Source organism: Artemia franciscana, chromosome 10, assembly GCF_032884065.1.
Source record: "Artemia franciscana chromosome 10, ASM3288406v1, whole genome shotgun sequence".
Taxonomy (NCBI): domain Eukaryota; kingdom Metazoa; phylum Arthropoda; class Branchiopoda; order Anostraca; family Artemiidae; genus Artemia; species Artemia franciscana.
In genome coordinates, this window is record NC_088872.1 from 13,880,950 (window position 1) to 13,907,336 (window position 26,387).

At 35.4% G+C, this 26,387-nt stretch overlaps 1 protein-coding gene across 1 annotated transcript in view; it reads left to right on the forward strand.

Moving 5' to 3' along the window:
• LOC136031815 (protein APCDD1-like) overlaps positions 1–26,387 on the forward strand; it is a 120,151-nt gene that overhangs the window by 23,678 nt on the left and 70,086 nt on the right. The window contains exon 3 of the mRNA XM_065711633.1: positions 17,505–17,768. Within this exon, the coding sequence (XP_065567705.1) occupies positions 17,505–17,768 (264 nt within the window). The remainder of the gene's footprint in view (positions 1–17,504; positions 17,769–26,387) is intronic.

The following is a 26,387-nucleotide window of genomic DNA, read 5'->3' on the forward strand; positions in this document are numbered from 1 at the left end:
GCATTTTTTTTTAAAGAGCAATGAAAAAATAAATATGAAAAAGTTTCTTCAACTGAAAGTAAGGAGCAGCATTAAAACTTAAAACGAACAGAAATTATTACGGATAAGAGGGGTTCACCTCCTCCTAATACCTCGCTCTTTGCGCTAAAGTAATTTTATTAATTTCAACTATTTATTCTACAGCCTTTGTGATTCAGGGGTCATTCTTAAGGAATTGGGACAAAGCTTAAGTTTAGTATAAAGAGCGAGGTATTGACGAGGGGGGGGAGCCCCCTCATATATACGTAATAAAAACATACGAATTTAGAAGTTTGTTATGTAAGTTAATTCGTAAGTTACGTATATTTTTACTAATAAAAATGTTCGTAAAATTAGAATTTCTAGTTGCCTTTTTAAGTAACCAAAAAACTGGTGGGTAACTAGGCATATTCCCCCGCTCTTTTTTTCTCAAAATCGTCCGATCAAAACTATGAGAAAACCATTTAGCCATAAAATAAATTAATATGCAAATTTCATTTTAATTATTCATGTGCGGAGAGCCAAAATCAAAACATGCATTAATTCAAAAACATTCAGAAATTAAACAAAAAAAACAAGTTTTTTTTTAAACTGAAAGTAAGGAGCGACACTAAAGCTTAAAATGAACAGAAATTACTTTGTATATGAAAGGGGCTGTTCCCTCATCACGCCCCGCTCTTTACGCTAAAGTTTTTTGCTGTTTTAAAAAGTAGAGTTGAGAGAAAGAGTCAAACTTTAGCGTAAGGAGCGGGGCGATGAGGAGGGAACAACCCCTTTCATATACGGAGTAATTTCTTTTCGTTTTAAGTTTTAATGTCGCTCCTTACTTTCAGTTAAAAAAACTTGTTTTTTTTATTTAATATCTTTGAAGGTCCAGTAAGAAAAAAAGAATTACGTTGAAACCACGTAAGTTACATCAGAAAACATGAATATGTATGGTATTGTATATAGTGCAGAAATTGAGTGAGATACTGGACTTATCTTTAGGGTCCTGTAATTGTAAAACCATTACTTTGAACCAACCACCTTCAGAAGTTTCATAGCTACTTTTTTAATTTTAGTGAAGGGTAATATATCATAAAGTCGTCATATGTTTTCGAAGTGCTATGTGGCAGTCACACTACGTATGTAATTTTTTATGCTAAACTATTTAGGTAGGTTGTGTGAATTTTAATCTGTCAAAGTTTAGCAAAACCTCTCATACTAAACTAACGGTAAAAATCCATGAAACTATCATAATCATCGTCTAAAATCCTCAAAGTCATCATAATCAAAATTAAAATCTTGGAATTGAGATGGATTTAAAGTTCTAAATCAAGCATGAAAGGCTTTTTGGCAATAATTGATTAACCTATTTTCAAAATTTATTAATTACTCATTCAAAAATTTCATTTCTTGCTTGATTTTAACTCTTCCATGTGGTAACATAAATTTATGTAACGTGAAATTTTAGCAAATCTTTTATCTGCTGGGCACAGCCTACATTACGGACAAAATTTGATCCGTAAGATACATAACACAACGTAAAAGCCTTGCTAGTGTAAAATAATCTACGGCGTAATGTGATGACCCCTTATCCTAGTTGATTTAGGTTGAACCGCAGCTTTTTAGTTAAATAAAACTCTTTGACTATATATATATAACGCACAGAAATACAAAGAGTGAGGATTTTTTATCATCGCATTTCATATGAAAAGTAAATAAGAAAATTTTACTCCTTTTCTCTGTTCATCCCGTGGAAAATTATTGTCACCTTAAAAGACAATTACAGGATAATATTGTTCATAAAGAGACGAAAGGAAAGAAAAAAGAGTCAATAAGAGAGAAGATGAATTCTAGCACATCCCAGTTCTATTGCTATTTGATATGAAATACGTTGACATTTAAGTATCTCTTAAAGTGGCTATTGTTTCCAATGGCGTCAACACTTGAAAAGGGGATATCCTTAAAAGTTCTTTCGTTTTTTCTTATTATTTCCATGAAGATTTTGTGAATGGTAAGCATTTGCTCTTAAACAAAAGTTTAGAGTAGGGCTCTTGACAGTTGGTATTTCTGTGTGCTTCTTTTGCATAAATGAATATGGATTACATTGGAAGTAATCATATTTGAAAGAAAAGGATATTAAAAGAACAAACTGTGTCCTCGTCAAATGGAATAACGCACACAAGAGAAAACAAACGAAAAGTTTGAGAGTTGAGTATAAAACTGGACGTCGTCCGTTTTAAACCTACTGATTTTCCAACATAGTGGAAGTCTAATATTTATTTAGTGATTTATGAGCTAAGTTATATTCCGCGCATTGGCTAAGGTATGTGACCAAGGCAGCACTTGCTTAACGGCTCTAGAAGTATCCCGTGCTGTTTCAAAACAAATCCAAACTAAATCAGTATTTACTGAATGGTTGTTATATTCATCGATGTTTACCGGTATTGCAGAAGGTTACCCAAAGATAGAGAACTCAGGATATGACCCTATAGCTCATATTGTCCTGCTTTGAACTTTACCTAACTTAATAATAATTGTTTCAACTGTTAGTGTGATTGTCTTACAAAACTTTCGTAAGATTTAGCTGTCAATAAAATTTGATTTCTCTTTCAATTTTTATTTTACTTTTGGTTTCTTACCTTGTGGTAGGTGGATCCAGTCTGAAGCTTGTCCAGCTTTTCCCTAAGTACTTTCTAAATTTTATTTTTTGCTTTATCCTGGGCCACTTGTCGATAGTTAGCATTTAAATAATATACATGTCATGAAGCCTTTGTGGGGGATAAGTTTTATATTTCCGTTTGCTTCTTTTACTTTTAAACTTCTCTGTCCTTTTTTGGTTGCTTTTTTTTATTCTATGTGCTTCTTTTACTGGAACTTCTCTGTTAAGGCGACCCACTAGAGTTCTTCGTCCATTGGCGCGCTGTAAAACCGGTTTCTTTCGCTAGTTTGTTTCACCTTAGCGTGAGACAAGACAAAGACAAGTGACACAATAGATGGAAAATATGTAATTTGGACTACATATATGCACATTAGGGGTGGGGTAAAGTATTTGGACAGTTTGAATTCAGAAAACAATTCTTACTTCATAATAGGCAGAATAATTGTACCGAGCACATTTTGCATGCAGAATCGCTTTACTTCCCCTCCCCTCCCCTAACGTGCCAAAATATAGCCCACATTTGTTTCTAAAGGCTTATATTTCATCATACTTAGGTATATTTCATTAGCATTAACCTAACTTAACTTCTTGAGTGGGGTCGCTTTAACAGATAAGTACCCTTATACTTTATGAACAGAACAAAATCGCTATCTTAGATATCCTGGAGGATTTTGACAATAATTGTAAATTAGTGAATGTAAATGATTAGTGAAGCATAATCGGGTTTTACGTCATTTTTATGAAATGCGTGATTGTTCGACATTCTTTCATGATAACTATTTGAATTAAAATATAAACCGTATGGTGGATACGTCGTGAGGAGTTGGACCGCATGGAGGGGTCAAGGTTCTAACTTACATTCAATCATAAATGGGTAAATATTTCCCGTTTTTCTGGTTTCTACACGGTACAATATGCCCACCTTTCCTACTAAATGTATCTGTAAAGAACGGTCCTAACATCCAATTGCATTCAGATTTTAGTTTTACTTTAACTCTCAGATACATTATTGTCCTGTTTTACTTATTTTGAAGCTATATTCATTTTGGGGATACATGACGTTCTGTGAAGGCGACGAGATACACCATCAACTGCAGTGGGTTGACAAATTAACCAAAAAAAGAGAGAAAATTTTTGCCCGTTAATTATCGAGTCCATATCCTATAACCAGCACAACCGGAACTTCTAAAGCTTAACTGGCTTTGAAATAATATTCCATCCTCCCCACCATACTCACAAGACCACTCCCAAACCACCAGCTATTTATTTTTGTCCTTTGTCATTCTTCCGGGGGGAGGACTTTACTAGCTTTTTGGGCGTTACAACGTTCTTACGTTGTCACCTCTAGAGCACCTCTACCTACTAAAATAAAGGGAATATGTTTCTTGTTCGAAAAAGCAAGCAAGGATGCACAGAATAAGAATTCAAAGGAAATTTGGACTAGAGGATAGGGCGTAAATAGTAAACATATAACAGCCTGGGATGGGAAACCAATGTGCGCAGCTGATGTGGTCTGAGGCGGCTTCACGGTGTGATAATTTGCTAGCAGTAGCAGAAATTCAAACAATTTATGTTGTGCTGGTATACTATATGCAGTTGATACTTGACATCTGAACCAGGAAATTGAAAGACGAATATTCCCAATCAGAAATTTGTCTTCCAAGAATCTCGAATATCCAATGGCTTCAGAGGATAACAAATCAAATCATCCGCGAGATGACACGCAAGCTTCTCGTGAAAACATCATAAAAGCCTGCCAATTGAAGTACTTAGAACCTCTTCTAAGAGCGGATGACTGCGGTGTCCCAAATGCAGGAACGCAAAGGCAATCACAGGGATTCTGACGTAGAGGTAGACTGAAAAACCCCCTCAGGTGCACCTGCCGCAACGATTTGTGAAACCCTCATACGACCATCCAGCCGCAATGAGCGAATGCTGTTGTAGGAGGAAATCCGACGGATAATTCGCATTGACTTTTTAATAGCACGAAACGCGAGGGACTTCATTCGCATAGTTTTATTTCTATACTTGAAGTTAGGCTCAAGCCAGGTTGTTGTATGTCTTAATCAGTCTACATTGTTATACCAGTTTATTTTTTACCATGAATATCTTTCCGCTCGACCTATAGCTTTCCGTAAATGAATTGAAACTTCCTGATTGTTATTACTAGGTCAATCGCTCATCAGTACTAAGACAGCTGTGCTAGCTCTAATTGACTGCTAAGTAATATCCGGGAAAAGTTTAAAATGTTTACACTATCTTAACAGCTTAATTATTTATAAGAGCGCTAAAATGGCTTGGTTAGTAAATTTTTTATCTGTTATATCCTCCGCCCAGGAATTTTTAAGTGATGTATCTGGAACTTTCCCTTTTAAGGCCGTGATTAAGTGAACTGATGGAACTCGAAAATCCCATGTTAAATTGAAAATTTATATTTAAAAAGTACTCAAGTATTCATTGGCGGAAGATGCCGCTTTTAATATTAGGCCATAGCTTCTTGAAGATGCTACAACATGTTTGAAAGGATTTTGCTCTATTTCCTCTAATGGCTTAGAAATCTTAGAAAATGTCTAGGTCTTTTTCACAAGTGTACTCGATAAAGGATATTGCTTTTAGAACAAAATCGGTACTATCATGAGCAGAAGACCTGTAAGATGATTGGAACCATTTTTCGATGTATTTTCCTGTTTCCTAAGAGTCCCATAGAATATTTTCAGCTACCTGAAATTTTTACAAGTCGGTTGCCAGAAAGAATCGTTTCAGATCGCCGATAATACCCCCTAGAGACCAAAATGACAAGCTGGTATAATCAGCTGCTTGTTAATAGAGTGTGAAATTTTCATAAATTATTTCAATGCAATGAAGAAACCTAGAAATGGGAAATAGTCAGGAGCCTTCCGTAAAGTTGTGCACACAAAGCTGAAATCATGGGGAAAATTAAATCAAAGCGAGGTATGCAACTGCGAAACTGCGAACAATTTGGGGATAGGCAAGTGGATAAAGAATCGAAAAGAGGCTAAGGCGGACTGTTGCATGGAAGCTGGAAAGAATGGACTAGTCAACCTCAAACGAGGCCACGACTACTTTTACCAAGTACAATGTCAGCTTGAATGTGCTCAGCTAGATACTTGCTTTTTCATGATTTTTACCCAGAAAGACTTCTACATTGAAAAGATAGACCGCGATCCAGGCTTTTGGACCGATAAGATTTTTCCCAAGCTAAAAGGATTCTTCATGGATGCTTTGATCCCAGAGTTCCACGGGGGCTTCCAATACGAGATCCGTACTTATAAGATTAATCGTCTAGTACCGGTAACAGGAAATTCATTTTCCTTACATTCTATCCTTCTTTGTATTTACATACTTAATTGTATTGTCATTTGAAATAAAATACCTTTGTTTATATTGCTTGTCCTCCAACTTTATCAAACAGTTCGTGGTAACGAACTGTAGTAAAGAGCGACCCGGCTCATTAGTAACCAAAACTCTAAAAAATTGAATTTTAATACCAATAGCTAGACCAAAAGAATCCTATTTTAATGCTGATTTTAAATATATAAGATTCATCAAGTTTAGTCTTACCCATCAAAAGTCTTACCCTGAGAAAATGTGCTTTATTTTAGAAAATAGGGGGAAACAACCCTAGAAGTCATAGAACCCTACTGTAGAAGTTTCGAGCTCGTATCTACCAAAATGTGGAATTTTGTTTTTTTTTTTTTGTCAGAAGGCAGATCACAGATGCGTGTTTATTGGTTTTTTGTTTTTTTCAGGGGTGATCGAATCGACCCAGTGGTCCTAAAATGTTGCAAAAGGGCTCATTCTAACGGAAATGAAAAGTTCTAGTGCCCCTTTTAAGTGACCAAAAAAATCGGAGGGCACCTAGGCCCCCGTCCCACGCTAATTATTTTCCCAAAGTAACCGGATCAAAATTCTGAGATAGCCATTTTATTCAGCGTAGTCGAAAATCCTTATAACTATGTCTTTTGGGACGACTTACTCCCCCACAGTCCCCGTGGGAGGGGCTACAAGTTACAAACACTAACCAATGCTTACATATAGTAATGATTATTGGGAAGCGTACAGACGTTTTCAGGGGCGTTTTCATTTGGTTGGGGGCAGGGGTTGAGAAGAGAGGGATATGTTGGGGGAACTTTTCATGGAGGAATTTGTCATGGGGGAAGAAAATTTCCATGAAGGGAGCGCAGGATTTTCTAGCATTATTTAAAAAAATGAAAAAATAAATATGACATAGTTTTTTCAACTGAAAGTAAGGAGCAGCATTAAAACTTAAAAAGAACAGAAATTATTGCGCATATGAGGGGCTCACCTCCTCTTAATACCTCGCTCTTTACGCTAAAGTATTTTTAGAAATTTCAACTATTTATTCTACGGCTTTTGTGATTCAGGGGTCATTCTTAAGAAATTGGGGCAAAATTTAAGCTTTAGCGTGAAGAGCGAGGTACTGACGAGGGGGTGAAACCCCTCATATATGTAATAAAAAAATGAGAATACAGAAGTTCCTTATGTAAGCTAATTTGTAAGTTACGTATATCTTTAACTAATAAAATTTATTTTTACTAATAAAAAAATTAAAAGTTCTAGTTGCCTTTTTAGGTAACCAAATAATCGGAGGGTAACTAGACCTCCTTCCCCGCTACTTTTTTTTCTCAAAATCATTCGATCAAAACTATGAGAAAGCCGTTTAGCCCAAAAAATAAATATGCAAATTTCGTTTTAATTATTCATCTGCGGAGAGCATAAATCAAAACATGCATTGATTAAAAAACGTTCAGAAATTAAATAAAAAAATAGTAGTTTTTAACTTAAAGTAAGTAGTGACATTAAAACATGAAACGAACAGAAATTACTTCATATATGAAAGGGGCTGCTTCCTCATCAACGCCCCGCTCTTCACGCTAAAGTCGGACTCTTTCTCTTAACTCTATTTTTTAAAACAGTAAAAATCTTCAGCATAAAGAGCGGGGCGTTCACGAGGAAGCAGTCCCTTTCATATAAGAAGTAATTTCTGTTTGTTTTAAGTTTTAATGTCACTCCTTACTTTCAGTCATTTTTTTTAATTTGTAAGAAACCTTTGGTTTTCTAAAAATCCTCGAAGAAAGCTTTCAACTAAGTTCGGTGGCCGTGATTAAGTGAACTTGAAAACATCGAGCTTCAAAATTGAAGTTAGGTTAGCCTTCTGTCTTTTAATTCTCTAGAGACCGTCGATTGTCAAAACTTCAAATAGTACCAATTATCAAGTCTTGTGAGAGGTTTTGATAGACAGCTTCCTTTGGAGAGATAGCAATATATTTGGCTGGGCCTTGCAAAGCTTGGTTACCGACCAAGGGAGAAGAGAAAATGAGCAAAAGAGCACTATCATTCTCAAATACAAAATGCCCATGAAATATGAAACTGTGACGGCATGCACAGAGTGCATTTTAAAATTTATTTTTTTCCTCTTTTTTTTCCTAGGGATATGCTAATTAAAATCAACTAAAGCTTAGTTGAAAGTTTTCTTCGAGGATTCTCAGAAAACCAAAGTTTTCTTACGAATTAAATTGAAAAAAAATTAACTGAAAGTAAGGAGTAACATTAAAACTTAAAACGAACAAAAATTACTTCGTATATGAAAGGGACTGCTTCCTCGTGAACGCCCCGCTCTTTACGCTAAAGTTTTTTACTGTTTTAAAAATGGAGTTAAGAGGAAGAGTCGGACTTAAGCGTGAAGAGCGGGGCATTGTTGAGGAAGCAGCCCCTTTCATTTTTGAAGTAATTTCTGTTCGTTTTATGTTTTAATGTCACTCCTTACTTTAAGTTAAAAAACACTTGTTTTTATTTAATTTAATTTCTGAACGTTTTTGAATCAATGCATGTTTTTATTTATGCTCTCCGCAGATGAATAATTAAAACAAAATTTGTCTATTTATTATTTTTTTTTTTGGCTAAATGGTTTTCTCACAGTTTTGATCGAATGATTTTGAGGAAAAAAAGAAGCGGGGACAGAGGTCTAGTTGCCCTCCGGTTTTTTGGTTACTTAAAAAGGCAACTAGAACTTTTAATTTTTTATGAATGTTTTTATTAGTAAAATTATTAGTAAAAATAAATTTTATTAGTTAAAGATATTCGCAACTTAAAAATTAGCTTACATAAAGAAACTTCTGTATTCTCATATTTTTATAACATATATGAGGGGGTTCACCCCCTCGTCAGTACCTCACTCTTCACGGTAAAGCTTAAATTTTGTCCCAATTTCTTAAGAATGACCCCTGAATAACAAAAGCCGTAGAATAAATAGTTGAAATTTCTAAAAATACTTTAGCGTAAAGAGCGAGGTATTAGGAGGAGGTGAGCCCCTCATATGCGCAATAATTTCTGTTCCTTTTAAGAAAAATTATTATGGAATATTTACAGGAATTAATATTTACAGGAAAATAATAACAGGAATATTCTGTTCCTTTCAGTTGAAAAACTTTGTCATATTTATTTTTTCATTGTTTTTTAAATAATGCTAGAAAATCCTGCGCTCCCTTCATGGAAATTTTCTTCCCACATGACAAATTCCTCCATGTAAAGTTCCCCCAACATATCCCCCTCTTCTCAACCTCTGCCCCCAACCAAGTGAAAACGCCCCAGAAAACGTCTGAACACTTCCCAATAACCATTACTATATGTAAGCACTGGTCAGTGTTAGTGACTTGTAGCCCCTCCCACGGGGATTTTGGGAAGTAGGTCATCCCAAAAGGCATAGTTGTAAGGATTTTTGACTACGCTGAATTAAATGGCTATCTCAGAATTTTGATACGGTGACTTTGGGAAAATAATTAGCGTGCAACGGGGCCTAGGTGCCCTCCGATTTTTTTGGTCACTTAAAAAGGGCAGTAGAACTTTTCATTTCTGTTAGAATGAACCCTCTCGCAACATTCTAGGACCAATGGGTCGATACGATCACCCCTGGAAAAAAAAAACAACAAAAAAAAACAAATAAACACGCATCCGTGATCTGCCTTCTGACAAAAAATACAAAATTCCACATTTTTAAACAGTTCGTGGTAACGAACTGTAGTAAGGAGCGACCAGGCTCAATAGCAACCAAAATCTAAAAAAAAATGGAATTTTGATACCAATAGTTATATCAAAAGAATGGCATTTTAATGCTGATTTTAAATATATAAGTTTCATCAAGATTAGTCTTACCCATCAAAAGTTAAGAGCCTGAAATTTTTTTCCTCATTTTAGAAAATAGGGGGAAACACCCCCTAAAAGTCATGCGATCTTAACAAAAATCACACCATCAGATTCAGCGTATCAGAGAACCTTGATGTAGAAGTTTCAAGCCCCAATCTATAAAAAACTGGAATTTCGCATTTTTTGCCAGAAGACAAATCACGGATGCGTGTTTATTTGTTTTTTTTTCCAGGGGTGATCGTATCGACTCAGTGGTCCTATAATATCAAGAAAGGGCTCATTCTAACTGAAATGATAAGTTCTAGTGCCCTTTTTAAGTGACCAAAAAATTGGAGGGCACCTAGGCCCCCTCCCACGGTTTTTTCCCCAAAGTCACCGGATCAAAATTCTGAGATAGCCATTTTATTCATCATAGTCGATAAACCCAATAACTATGTCTTTGGGGACGACTTACTCCCCCGCAGTCCCCGTGGGAGGGCTGCAAGTTACAATCTTTGACCTGTGTGTACATATAGTAACGGTTACTAAGAAGCGTACAGACGTTTTCAGGGGGATATTTTTTGATTTGGGAGGATATTTGAGGGGGGACGGTTACCGGGGAGGATTTTTCCATGGAGGAACTTCTCATGGGTGAAGAGACTTTCAATGGAGGAGGCGCAGGATTTTCTAGCATTATTTAAAAAAAAACAATGAAAAAATAAACATGAAAAGTTTTTTTCTACTGAAAGTCAGAAGCAGCATTAAAACTTAAAACGAACAGAAATTATTACGCATATGAGGGGTCAACCTCCTCCCAATACCTCGCTCTTTACGCTAAAGCATTTTTAGTAATTTAAACTATTTATTCTACGGCCTTTGTGATTCAGGGGTCATTCTTAAGGAATTGCGACAAAATTTAAGCTTTAATATCAAGAGCGAGGTGTCGACGAGGGGTGAGCCCCCTCATATACGCAATAAAAACATACGAATATTGAAGTTCGCTACGTAATTTAATTCGTAAGTTACGTATATTTTTTACTTACGAAAACGTTCGTAAAAATTATAAGTTATAGTTGGTTTTTTAAGTAATCAAAAAATAGGAGGGTAACTAGGCCTCCTCCCTCGCTCCTTTTTTATCAAAATCTTCCGATTAAAACTGTGAAAAAGCCATTTAGCCCCAAAAAATTATTATGCAAATTTCGTTTTAATTATTTATGTCTGGAGAGCCAAGATCAAACCATGCATTAATTCAAAGGCGTCCAGAAATAAAAAAAAAAAGAGCAAGTTTTTTTTAAATGAAAGTAAGGAGCGACATTAAAACTTAAAACGAACAGAAATTACTCCGTATATGAAAGGGGCTCTTTCTCTTTCTCTTACTCTACATTTTAAAACAGTAAAAAACTTTAGCGTAAAGAGTGGGGCGTTGAAGAAAAAAAGCCCCTTTCATATACGGAGTAATTTCTGATCGTTTTAAGTTTTAATGTCGCTCCTCACTTTCACTTAGAAAAGCTTGTTTTTTTTTTGTTTAATTGTAGATAGGAGCTTGAAACTACAGTAGGATTCTCTGACACGCTGAATCTGGTGGTGTAAATTTTGTTAAGGTTCTATGATTTTTACGGGTTGTTTCCTCCTCACCTATGCTTCCAAACTTTAGTCTCTAGATCGCGCACGAAAAATGCTGGATCAAGAATCCGTCGGCAATCCTTCAATTTGTCGCATCCAAGTTTCCACCACCAGTCACGATCCGGTAGGGCAACGGGGAAGAAGCTACGGGGTTGTGCTCCGCCTCAAGGTTTGTCGCTTGACCTAAATCTCTTGACTTGTCTAGTTCTTCAGCGTACCGCATTATTAGGTATTTTGGATATTTACATCTACCAAGCTCCAAATACTTTTTACAAAGGCGCTGTCTATGTGTGGTAACACTTTTAAGATGTATACCTCGCTTTGATTTAATTTTCCTCATGATTTCGGCTTTGTGTGCACAACTTTACTGAAGGCTCCTGACTATTTCTCATTTCTAGGTTTCTTCATTGCACTGAAATAATTTATGAAAATTTCACACTCTATTAACAAGCAGCTGATTATACCAGCTTGTCATTTTGGTCTCTAGGGGGTATTATCGGCGATCTGAAAAGATTGTTTCTGGCAACCGACTTTTAAAAATTTCAGGTAGCTGAAAATATTTTATGGGACTGTTAGAAAACAGGAAAATAAATCGAAAAATGGTTCCAATCATCTTACAGGTTATTGTCTTCTGCTCATGATAGTACCGATTTTGTTCTAAAAGCAATATCCTTTATCGAGTACACTTGTAAAAAAGACCTAGACATTTTCTAAGATTTCTAAGCAATTAGAGGAAATAGAGCAAAATCCTTTCAAACATTTTGTAGCATCTTCAAAAAGCTATGGCCTGATATTAAAAGTGGCATCTTCCGCCAATGAATACTTGAGTACTTTTTAAATATAAATTTTCAATTTAACATGGGATTTTCGAGTTCCATCAGTTCACTTAATCACGGCCTTAAGTATAACGCTAGTTTTCCGTAAACCTACAAACATAGGTAAATATTCCCAGTTGGTTTATTTGCACTAGTTTTATTGATATATGTTAGATAGGCTGTGAAATAATAATTTTGTTCGTTTTAAGTTTCAACTTCGGTCTTTACTTCCCTCGGGAAAACATTGTTTTTTAAATTATTACAATATAAATTGATATTTCGTGGTCTATTAACTGCGATTATTTAAAGTTAATTCATTTCTGTTTTGAATTCGCTTGAGTTTATGAATGATGTCTGAGCATGAATTCTATACGGCAAAGCTCATATCTTGTGGAGTGTTAGTGGATTAAGTGAAATTATGGGGGGTAACTTCAAACTTGTTTTTGTCTGGGGTTTAAAGCTGATATCTGATCATAAATTCTACAATGTAAAGCTGATACTTTGTGGACTAATACTGTTGGTAGTTTTCAATTTAGCTTTGGTTATGTGCTTCTGTAACTTTTAATGGGACAGGTGTTTTGTGGTTTTCGTGAAATCTGATCCCCAAATGCGTCCCGTCGGCTTATTTAGTATATACAGGTGACATTGATCCTTACTCCTTTTTTAATTAATTGCAAGGTAAAGTCATATTTAAAGAACCTGAATGGCTTTGAAGAAATCTCCGAATTATCGCATTTTAACTGGTAGAATGGTAGCTTTTTAATTTTACGTTATTTTCTGCTCTTAACAGCAACTTTTTTAAAACTTTTGTATTTACTTTTTAGCTTTTTTGTTGGTAGTTTTGCTAGTATTGTCTCCATTTGTGCCTGATTTCTTCTTTGGGGAATTTTTCGAGCTTTAAAGGCCAGACCGACATCAGTGCAGAAAATATCAGTGCAGGTTTTATACCTTCAACGGTCAAAAGGTACAAAAAAAGCCCCCAACCTATTTTTATTAATTTAAATTTGCAACTTTTTCTTCAAAATAAAAAAACAAGGAAAACTCCAACCATAGAGAAGAAAAGTAGACAGCAAATCTGTTTTTCTTCAAAATGCCGATGATGGTGAAAAAGATTAGCAGCGATTTATTTAGTCGTTGCGGTAAAGTAGAAAGCTCTTAGATAAAATCGGGCGTTTTTTGTATAATTAAATAAAAAAAAGCAAGAATTTTCTGCTGAAAGTAAGGGGTAACATTAAAAAACAAAACGAACATAAATCATTCCGAGTTTGAAGCGGTTTCCCAGCTCCTCAATACCTGCTTTTTGACGCTGACGTTTTTAGCACTATTAAAACAGCTTCCTATTGCAATTAAACGGCCCTTGTGTTTCAGGAGTCGTTCTTAAACAATTGGGAAAAACTTTCAAACCTTAGCGTAGAGAGAAAGGTATTGAGGAGGTTATAAACCCTTCATATAAGGAATAATTTCTGTTCGTTTTGAGTTTTAATGCTGCTCCTTACTTTCAGTTGATTTTTTTTTTTTAAATCTAATTTATGATCGTTTTCCTTATAATGTCGGTAAAGAAGACTCATCTTCCATGATAAATTCCCTCCCCTCACGGGAAAATCCCCCATGGAAAGTTTATCCCAGGTAAACAATACCACCATGTAAAATTCCCTCCGGGCAATTCCGTCGTAATTGAAATCCCCCCAATAAAATGTCTCACGGACGGGAGGGGAATCCCCCCCATAAAACGTCTCATGGACAAGTCAGCCTGAAAAATTCTCCCTAGCATACTTCATTAAAAAAAAGAACTTTTATTTCCAACTTTTTTTCCAATCATTCTGGAAATCTTCCTTCCATGGAATTTTTTTCCGGAAATCAAAACCCACTGAAGATTTTTTCCGTGCAATTCCTTCGGAACATCTTTAGGCACAAAATTGGGTTTGTAAAGAGAAAATAAGACAAATAAAAAGAATTTCGCATATAAATTCTATCACATCTTCCCGGTAAAAATTTCACCCTCCAAATGTCTATATACTTCCCCATAACAAATACTGTACGTAAACAATGGACAAATTTTATAACTTAAAGACCTATCTTCTGGGGCTGTAGGGGGTCATGTTATCTCCGAGGGTATAGTTTTTGGAATTTTGATCTATACTGAAGAAAATGGCTATTTCAACATTTTTGTCAGACGTTATTGGGGAAAAATAGACGTAGGAGGGGGGCTAGTGGCCCTCCAATATTTACAAAATACCACAGTTTTGGAGATAGGAGCTTGAAACCACTGTAATAGGGTTTTCTGATACGCTGAATCAGATGGTGTGGTTTCCATTCGGATTCTAATACTTTTAGAGGATGTTTTCTCCTTTTTTTGAAAATCAAGCAAATTTTCTCAGGCTCGTAGCCTTTAATCGCTAAGACGAAACTCAGTATAATAAGCATAAAAACTGATTTTTTCTATGGATCTATTAGTATCAAAATTCCAGTTTTTTAGAGTTTCGGTTATTATTGAGCCGGGTTGATCCTTACTTACAGTTCGGTACCACGAACTGTTTTATAATGAATCCCTAATTCCTTTTAAACAGAATTTTGATAACGACAGCCTATCAAAGAGAATTGGCTTTTTATTCTGACTTCAAGTGCATAAAATTCCTTAAGTTTTATGTTACTAACCTGAAAAAATTGTTTGATTTTCGAACAAGTGAGAAAAACCCTCGAAAAAGCTAGGGGATCTCAGTGAAACTTACTTCAGCGAAGTTCAACCAGGACTGATAAATAAGGTGGGATGAAACGAGCCAATTCATTAAAATGAAAGAAAAGTAATAAAAACACGTTTTTAGTGCTATTCTTGCCTTTTTGGCAGCTGAACTCAAAGGTCTATTTGTGACTGGTTCTGTTTTAATATTTACTGGTTTTTAAAAATGTTTTGTAAGATTGTTTTAATTTGTGTATAGAGCATTTAGTGAATAAACCCCCAAGTCCCTATTTAAGGAAATATTGTTATTAATCTTAAGTCTAATTTCAATTCCTTCTCGAAGTTACTAAATAGTAAACGAAACTCTAATAAACATAATTTGAGGCCAATATATACATCAAAAGAATTGAATTTTTATGCTGATTTTTCATATACAAATTTCATCAAGTTTAGTCTTACCCACCAAAAGTTACGAACCTGAGAAAATTTGTCGCATTTTCGATAAAAGGGGAAACGTCCCTTAAAAGCCATAGAATCTTTATCAAACAGTTCGTGGTAACGAACTGTAGTAAAGAGCGACCCGGCTCAATAGTAAACGAAACTCTAAAAAACGGAATTTTGATACTAAAAGATACATCAAAAGAATCGAATTTTTATTTTGATTTTAAATATATAAGTTTCATCAAATTTAGTCTTTGTCATCAAAAGTTACGAGCCTGAGAAAATTGCCTTATTTTAGAAAATAGGGGGAAACACTCCCTAAAAGTCATAGAATCTTAACCACAAAATCATACCACGAAAAATCGCATTCAGCGTATCAGAGAACCCTACGTAAAAGTTTCATGCTCCTATCTACAAAAACGTGGAACTTCGTAATTTTTTGCCAGAAGATCGATCACGGGTGCGTGTTTTTTTTCTCAGGGGTCATCGTATCGACCGTTTGGTCCTAGTATGTCGCAAGAGGGCTCATTTTAACAGAAATGAAAAGTTCTAGTGCCCTTTTTAAGTGACCAAAAAAATTGGAGGGCACCTAAGCCCCCCTCCCACGCTCATTTTTTCTCAAAGTCAACGGGTCAAAATTTTGAGACAGCCATTTTGTTCAGCATAGTCGAAAACCATGAGAACTGTGTCTTTGGGATGAATTACTCCCCCACAGTCCCCGGGGGAGGGGCTGCAAGTTACAAACTTTGACCAGTGTTTACATACAGTAATGGTTATTGGGAAGTGTACAGACGTTTTTTTAGGAGGATTATTTTGGTTTGGAGGGTTGAGGGGAGGGGGCTATGTAGGAGGATCTTTCTTTGGAGGAATATTTCATGGGGGAAGAGAAATCCAATTAAGGGGGCGCAGGATTATCTAGCATTATTATAAAAAAAAACAATGAAAAAATAAATATGAAAAAGTTTTTAAACTGAAAGTAAGGAGCAGCATTAAAACTTAAAACGAACAGAGATTATTACACATATGAGGGGTTCTTCTCCTCCTAAATACCTCGCTCTTTACGCTAAAGTATTTTTACTAATTTCAACTATTTGTCATTGACACTTGTATTGAGTGGTCTCACAAAATGAGGTTTATGCCTGTTCACTTGTCAAAGTGTATCTTGAAGCAAAAGTAGTTTTTTATCATCAGCAATATTCTCATTATTAGTGAATTTACTGAGATTATCCTTAAAGTGTTCCATTGGCGAAAGGGTGAGTTCTTTTGGCGTCAATTTGTAGAGTTTAGCCATTTTCTAGATAAAAATGTTTACAAGTCCTGTAATTATTGGCACTAAAAGTGCAAGAAGCTACCGCCCGCTTGAAGATGATGTTTCCTTTTAAATTTTAAATCTTTTCATTTGTTATTGGTCCTTGCCAGGGCACGTAAAATGGAATGATGTTGCTTTGTGTGCTGCTTAACTGCTTCTGGCAATTGTTTAAGAGCAATTGAAAACAAACAAATACAAAGCAGAGACAATAGGGAAAATCTTTTCAAGACAGTGGAAATTAGTTCTGTGGATATTTCGGCCCTATGTCAAAGGACCGTCTTCAGCACAATAAAAGAATAAGAGAGAAACTAAAGAGAACAAAATGAGTAGATACAATTTCTTAAAGCTAATTTTGCTTGTTCAGCAGCCTGTCTCAAAGGCCTTTTCGTAGTTGGTTCAGTGCTTATATTCTCATTTCATTCTTTTCGCCAGTCCTAGTTGAACTTCGTTGAAGTAAGGATGCTAGGGCTATTTTTTAAAAAAAGTTTTAAAAAGTAATTTTAATTATTTAGTTTTAATTCTCACAGTTTGATGTAAGTTCATTATAAATATATATATATATATATATATATATATATATATATATATATATATATATATATATATATATATATATATATATATATATATATATATATATATATATACAGTTTCTCTATTCGTTTTAAGTTTGACCTATTGTATTACAATTTCTGTTCCTTTCTGATTTTAGTATCAGAAACGAGATAAAATTAATTCTCATTTTCCATTATTTCTCAAAAAATCTTTTCATTGAGTTTTAATTTCAATTCTAAAAGATTTCCTTTTTTCTAGATGTGAGATCAGACCAGGACCAGAATTTATAGCAAGAAAGTACGAATTCTACAAGAACCACACGTTTAAAATGATTCAATTTTTCTACGGAGATCCTAATTGTGTCTTGCCACTTTACAGCCTCGTTGCCCATGGGAGTTTTGACCCCATAGGTCCATCTTGGGTCACTCCTGGAGGACTGGAAATAGATTTCACCTTGTTTAATGTAAAAGCGACTCCATACACCAATGACGTTGCAGAGGAATTGTTCTATAGGATTAACAGGTAAGACTGAGCCAAATGGCAATTTGGTATAAATAAGAGTAAGAAGGAAACCACAAGAGAGAAAGATAGAGAGAGAGAGAGAAAGAGAGAGAAATAATTTATGAACAAAAATAACGTTTATATCAAATTTTAACAAACATCAGGAAAGCCCATTGGGTTGTATATTATGTTCGTTCCCATTCTTGTTGTCTAATAATATATATTCACATTAAACCTTTAAACATAAACAAAGATCAAATCATTAACAACTTCCCAAAAGGTAACGTTTCAACGAGGTAACGAAAGATAACGCTTCGTAATTTGTTATGGGGCAGGGCAGCAGCTGCCCCCTCTAGACCCAAGCTTGCCTCCCCCCCAGCCTCATTTTGGCTCCCCCCAGCATTCGTAGAAAATTCAAGCTTAGCACTTTCTAGAAATGACTTTTGGACAGCATAGATTCAGTACCTTAAGATTTAGTTCAATAGCACCTCAACATTCCCTATAAGTTCCAATTTAATACCCTTAACTATTTGTGGGGTATTGCAGATGCGTCATTTTGACAACCTGGATGCATATAGTCTCTTTTTGCTTAGTTCAACATCCCTCTCTCCCCAAATTCTGTGAAAGTTTGAACTTAATACCATTTGACTTTCCGGATTTGTTAAAAATATACCCTTTGGACATCCTGGATGTAATTAATGCTTTTTAATTTAGCGACCATTTCCACCCTTATACAATCACTGGTAGTTTCAACTTCATACCCCTAGCAGTTTGTGAAATATTACAGATACATTTTTTGACAACTTGGATGCTCATAGTGTCTTATTTGTTTAGCTAAAGGTTCCCCTTAACATTCACCGAAATTTTCAACTTCATACTCATACCTGTTATTTAGATTTCGCAGATACACAATTTTGATAAGCTGGATACACATTACTGTCTTTTGATTTAGTTCAACATCCATCTCAACGTCCCTTGAAATTTCAGCTAAGTACCATTGACTGTGGCTGAGATATTTTAGATATACTCTTTTTACAACTTGGACGAGCATTGTGCCATTAAATTCAATTCAACACCCTCCTTAACAACTAAGACTTAATGCCCCTATCCATCCCTGAGATATGGCAGACACGCTCTTTTGACAACATAGATCCATATAGTGGCTTTTGATTTGGTTGACTGTCCTGTAGACTGTATAAAAAAGTATGTAAATAAGAATATATAAGTATTACCGTTTAAATTTTAGGAAAAAAGAGCTTTTGGCAGTACTTGTCTCTCTCCCTCTACCTGGAAATTATCTTTGAAATTATCAGTTTTCCTTCCTGGTAAAAATGATTTTAGGTTATGTCCATCCCGTTTGTATACAACATGATAAACTAACGAAATCAAACTTTAAGGTCAATCTCCTAGGTTGAAAGCAAATTCTATTTCCAATAACATTGAAATACGTTACGAGATTTCCTCCTTTCTCATTGGCTTAATTGCTCCTTGAGGGTTGTACCAGAATATCTAAAGACTGTTGAATTTCCCTGAACATTAAGACCGGATTTAAAGGGAATTTAGATTTTTCACATGTCTAATTGGTAACAGCTGACCATTTGAATTTGGTTGATTACAAGTCAGATAACAGTTTAGCATTTGAATTTTCACGATGGGCAGAAAAAAAATACAAAAACAAAAAAGGGACGGGAAAACCTGAGACATTAGTAAGTTCTATCTCAACGTTATAGTAGAATGTATTACTTTTATTCATTTACAAGTTACTATTTCAAACAGTTCGTGGTAAAAAACTGTAGTAAGAAGCGACTAGGCTCAATAGTGACCAAAACTCTAAAAAACAAAGTTTTGATACAAATAGTTACATCAAAAGAATTGCATTTTAATACTAATTTTAAATATATAAGTTTCATAAAGTGTAGTTTTACCGGTCAAAAGTTACGAGCCTGAGAAAATGTGCCTTATTTTAGAAAATAGGCGGAAATACCCTCTAAAAGTCCCAGAATCTTAAAAAAATCACACCATCAGAGTCAGCATATCCGAGAAACCTACTGTAGAAGTTTCAAGCCCCTATCATAAAAATGGTGGAGTTTTGTATTTTTGCCAGAAGACAGATAACGGGTGCGTATTTTTTTGTTTTGTTTTTTTTGTTTTTTTTCCTCAGGGGTGATCGTATCAACCTAGTTGTCCTAGAATGTCGCAAGAGGGTTCATTCTAGCGTAAATTAAAAGTTATAGTGTCCTTTTTAAGTGACCAAAAAATTGGAGAGCACCGAGACCCCCTCCAACACACATTTTTCTCCAAGGTCACCGGATCAAAATTTTGAGATAGCCATTGTGTTTAACTTAGTCAAAAACCTAATAACTATGTCTTTGGGGATGACTAAATCCACCACAGTTCCCGGGGGAGGGGCGGCAACTTATAAACTTTGACCATTGTTACACATAATAGTTGTTAATTATGAAGTGTACAGACGTTTGGGGGGGACTTTTTTTGTGTTGGGTTTAGGGTGGGTTGGGAGGGGGGGCAGGTTAAGTGGGAGGATCTTTCCATGCAGGAACTTTTCATGAGGGAAGAGAATTTCCATGAAGGGGTCGTAGGATTTTCTAGCATCATTTACAAAAAGACAATGAGAAAATTATTTTTTTTTTTCAACTGGAAGTAATGATCAACATTAAAACTTAAAACGAACATAAAATATTACTTATATAAGGGGGTTCATCTCTTCCACAATACCTTGCTCTTTACGCTAAAGTATTTTTAGTAACTCTAACTAGTTATTCTACGGCCTTTGTGATTCAAGGGTCATTCTGAAAGATTTAGGACAAAATTCAAGCTTTATTGTAAAGAACGAGGTATTGACGAGGGGAAAAACCCCCTCACAATAAAAATATACAATTATATAAGTTCGTTGCATAAGCTAATTCGTAAGGTACGTATGTATATTACTAACAAAAACGTTTGTAAAAAAATAAAACAAATCTAGTTGTATTTTTAAGTAACCAAAAATTGGGAGGTAACTAGGCCTCCTCTCCCACCCCCTTTTTTTTACCGAAATCGTCCGATCAAAACTATGAGAAAACCATTTAGCTTGTAATTAACATAAAAATTGCTTCTCCAGACTAAACATCCGTATGATATATGGGTAGATTATTGCAAAATATATCGTGCGAAGAGTATGTTCCGGCAGAATATGCTTCAATCTTTTGAGGATGCCAACTCCAAGTGCAACTTTGGTGGAGATAATGTCGCTATGATGCTTCTACGATATATTAAAATCAATATGGAAGCCGAGGTACCGCAGTGATATACCTTGTAAAATAGGTTTTTCACCAAATAGAACTTTACTAAATACATCAACAGAATCACCCACTCCACAGAATGTCAGTAAAAAATTTTCTTTACATTCACACACAGCAAACTTAAACTCGTAAACATCTCTAATCTTTTGAGAGTAATAAGAGCTTTTGCTATTAAATTATCTGCAGATTTTGCAAATTTTGTTAGCAATAATGTTAGTAATATATGTATCCTTTAGATAAACGTGCATCATGTTCACGTAAACTAAATAAAGTAAAGGGCCCAGCACAGACATTTTGCTATTTATAATGTTAGATATCGTCGTATGAGTGTCTACACCAGGTAACTACTTTAACCCATGAAATACAAGGCTATCAAGCATGGACTCTTGATCATAATTATCAAGCTTTTTTTCTATTCGACCAATTCTCTCGTCCAAATTTTCAATTTGAAATCTCAGACTACCTAGTAGAGCCTGCTCAATTTTTGCAAACTATGGATTAAACTCGAGCGTGATTGAATCATAAACCTGGCTGATTATCAGTTCAGTACCTTCTTTTTTCAGTGAATTTGGATCATTGAACTTTTCAGTAACTGAAAGTAAATGAATGTAAGGAGCAACATTAAAACTTAAAACGAACAGAAATTACTCCGTATATATAGGGGCTTTTCCTCCTAACGCCCCGCTCTTTACGCTAAAGTTTGACTCTTTCTATTAACTTTATTTTTAAAACAGTAAGAAACTTTAGCGTAAAGAGTGAGGCGTTGAGGAGGAAAAGCCCCTTTCATATGCGGAGTAATTTCTGTTCGTTTTAAGCTTTAATGTTGCTCCTTACTTTCATTTAAAAAAGCTGGTTTTTTTTTTTATTTAATTTCTGGACGTTTTTGAATTAATTCATGTTTTGATCTTGGCTCTCCGCACATAATAATTAAAGCGAAATTTGCACATGAATTAATTGCAATTAATCGGAATATTTTGAGAAAAAGGAGCGAGGGAGGAGGCCTAGTTGCACTCCAAGTTTTTGATCACTTAAAAAGCAACTAGAACTTTTAATTTTTTACATATGTTTTCATTGGTAAAAAATATTCGTAATTACGAATGAACTTACGCAACGAACTTCTATATCCGTATGTTTTTATTGCGTATATGAGGGGGTTCAACCCTCGTCGATACCTCGCTCTTTACATTAAAGCTTAGATTTTGTCCCAATTCCTTAAGAATGACCTCTGAATCACAAAGACCGTAGAATAAATAGTTGAAATTACTAAAAATACTTTAGCGTAAAGAGTGAGGTATAACGAGAAGGTAAACCCCTGATATGCATAATAATTTTTGTTCGTTTTAAATGCTGCTCCTTACTTTCAGTAGAAACAAACTTTTCATATTTATTTTTTCATTGTTTTTTCAAATAATGCTCGAAAATCCTGCGCCACCTTAATTGAAATTCACTTCCTCCATGAGAGGTTTCTCCATGGAAATATCCTCCCATGTAACCCTCCCCCCTCAAATCTCCCCCCTAAACCAAAAAAATCCCCCTGAAAACGTCTGTACACTTCCCAGTAGCCATTGCTATATGTAAACATAGGTCAAAGTTTGTGACTAGCAGCCCCTCCCACGGGGACTGCGGGGGAGTGAGACGTCCCTAAAGACATAGTTATTAGGTTTTTCGACGATGGTGAATAAAATGGCTATCGCAGAATTTTGATCCGGTGACTTTTGGGAAAAAATGAGTGTGGGAGGGGGAGTAGGTGCCCTCCAATTTTTTGGTCACTTAAAAAGGGCATTAGAATTTTTAATTTCCATAAAAATTAGCCTTCTTGCGACATTCTAGGACCACTCAGTCGATAAGATCACCCCTGGAAAAAAAAAAGGAAAAACAGAAAAAAAAAAAAAAAACAAATAAACACGCATCCGTGATCTGTCTTCTGGCAAAAAAATGCGAAATTTCACATTTTTGTAGATAGGAGCTTGAAACTTCTACACTATGGTTCTTTGATACGCTGAATCTGATGGTGTTAAGATTGTATGACTTTTAGGGGGTGTTTCCCCCTATTTTCTAAAATGAGGCAAATTTTCTCAGGCTCGTAACTTTCGATGGGTATAACTGGTCTTGATGAAACTTATATATTTAAAATCAGCATTAAAATGCGATTCTTTTGATGTAACTATTGGTATCAAAATTCCATTTTTTAGAGTTTCGGTTACTATTGAGCCGGGTTGCTCCTTACTACAGTTTGTTACCACGAACTGTTTGATTGGTTATATTTTCCAGCAGATGACTTCTTGTTTTCTCCAGCTGGGCTTCAGTTGTAGCTAATTGTTCGTAAATCAGGGCGATACTTGAAGACACCGAGTAAGACCCTAATTTATCTCTTGCTTCCAGGGCTTAAAAGGTCTTAGAAAAAGTTTCGTAGATTTCTGTGGTATTAGCAAGTTTATGTGGCACTTTGTATTTACAAAGTGACATATAGTGATCGTAAATTCTGTCAGTCTGTCTGTCTGTCTTTCCCTGTTTTGCTAGTTTAGGCACTTCCAGATAAGCTTGGACGATGAAATTTGGCAGGCGTATCAGGAACCAGACTAAATTAAATTAGAAATAGTCATTTTCCCAATTCGATCATCTGTGGGGAGTGGGGAGACGGTTAATTCAGAAAAAAGACCGGTTTGAAACTTGGTGGAAAAAATGAGAACAAATCCTAGATACGTGATTGACATATTCGGGACGGGTCCGCTCTATTTGGAGAAGTAGGGAGGAGGGTTAATTGTGAAAAATGAGAAAAATCAGTACCAGACAAGATTAAATTAGAAATAGTCATTTATCCGACTCGACCGTTTGTAGGGGGGGGGGGGTGGAGGGACGGTTAATTCGAAAAAATGAGGTATTTTTAAGTTACGAAGGAGTGATCGAATCTTAATGAAATCTCATATTTAGAAGGATCTTGCAACTCAGATCTTTTATTTTAGATCTGGCTGAATCCAGTTTTATTGGGGGGAGTTGTGGGGGGGACCCCACAATAAGCACACATCCAAGATACGTAACCGACGTAACTGGACCAGATCCACACTCTTTGGGAGAGTTGGGGGGAGGGTAACTTAGAAAAATTATAAAAATGAGGTATTTGTAATTTATGGACGGGTGATAAGATCTTAATGAAACTTCATATTTAGAACGATCTTGTGCTTCAGCACTCTTGTTACAAACCCTGACAAGATCCGGTGACAGTAGCCAGAGGCGGAGGGGGAAACCAAAAATCTTGGAAAATGATTAGAGTGAAGATATCGGGATAAAACTTGGTGGGTAGAATAAGCAAATATCATAGATACGAGATTGACGTAACTTGACGGATCCACTCTCTTTGGGGGAGTTGGGGAGGGGAAGGGTTAATTCTGACAAATTAGAAAAAATGAGGTATTTTTAACTTAGGAAAGAGTCATCAGGTATCAATGAAATTTGATGTTTGGAAGGATATCGTGTCTCATAGCTCTTATTTTAAATTCCGAACGGATCCGGTGATATTGGGGGGAAACTGGAAGGGCAAAAATTATGGGAAACGCATAGAGTGGGGGGATCGGAATGAAACTTGGTGGTAAAAACCATCGTAAGTCCTAGATATGAGATTGACGCAACTGGAACGGATCTGCTCTCTTCGGGAGAGTTGGGAGGAGGAGGGTTAATTCTGAAAAATAAAAAAATAAGGTATTTTCAACTTACGAAGGAGAGATTGGACCTTATTGAAATTTGATATTTCCAAGGATATCATGTCTCAGAAAACACTTAGAGTATAGGGGTCGTGATGAAACTTGATGGTAAAAATAAGTACAAGTCCTAGAAACGGGATTGACATAGCCGGAACGGATCTGCACTCTTTAGGGGATTTGGGGGGGGGGGGAGGGGGAGGTTTAATTCTAAAAAATACACAAAATTAGGTGTTTTAACTTATGAAAGAGCGATCGTACCTTAATGAAATTTCATATTTAGAAGGACCTCGAAAACCAGATCCCCCATTTTAAATCCCTACCAGATCCAGTGTCATTAGGGGGGGGGCGGAAATATTGGAAAACGCTTAAAGCGGAGAGATCAGGATGAAACTTGGTGGAACGAATAAGCACACGTCCAAGATAGGTGACTGACATAACCGGCTCGGATCTGCTCTCTTTGGTGGATTGGGGGGGGGGGAGTAATTCGGTAAAATTATAAAAAATGAGGTATTTGTAACTTGCGAACGGGTGTTCAGATCTTAATGAAATTTGATATTTAGAAGGATCTTGTGCTTTAAAACTCTCATTTTAAATCCCAACCGGCATTAAGCCTTTGATTTTCCTCTTAAAGCAAGCTATTGATTCTTAGAATTTTACTAGAGCTCACATCACATGAGCTCTTGGCTCTTCTTGAGCTCGTCACAAGTGCCATATGAGCTCTTAGCTCTTGTTTTTGACGAATAGTATATAAATATAAGTAGATTCAAAAATTTATTAAATACCCCTAAGAGGTTTCCTTCCTCCCTTACCTGTATTGACCCCAGGGCAAGATTGCCCAATGTTTATTATGTACCTTCAAGAACATATGACTTTAAATGACATTAATTTAATAGTATATGCATTACTCTGTAAAGCAAAGTATATGATTACCGCGGTTCCAAACCGGGGTAATCAGTCATTTATGAACGAGCCTATAAATCGTCAACTATATGAGATGTTGGGGAAAAACCAAAATATTCTAAGATACGGCACTATTGGGAATAAAATGAGATCCCGTGGAACTAAAATGGACGAATATCCTACAACTTTAGATAAAAAAAATAATGTTCGTATATTTTATAGGCCTACAATCGGCGTTTCTTTACTTTTAAGAGCCAATAATGTTTAAAATAATGTGTTAAAGAATAACGTTCTTTTTTTAAAATAATATTCATACATTTTATAGGCCTACAATCGTTATTTCTTTACCTTTAAAGGCCGACAATGTTTAAAATAATGTGTTTTTAAGAATAATGTTCTTTTTAAGAATAACTTTCTTTTTAAAAATAATGTTCATACATTTTAAAGGCCTACAATCAGTGTTTCTTTACTTTTAAAGGCCAATAATGTTTAAAATAATGTGTCTTTAAGAATATTGTTCTTTTTAAAAATTAAGTTCATACACTTTATAGGCGTACAATCGGTGTTTCTTTACTTTTAAAGGCCAATAATGTTTAAAATGATGTGTTTTTAAGAATAATGTTCTTTTTAAGAATAATGTTCTTTTTAAAAATAAAGTTCATACATTTTATAGGTCTACAATCGGTGTTTCTTTACTTTTAAAGGCCAATAATGTTTAAAATGATTTGTTTTTAAGAATAATG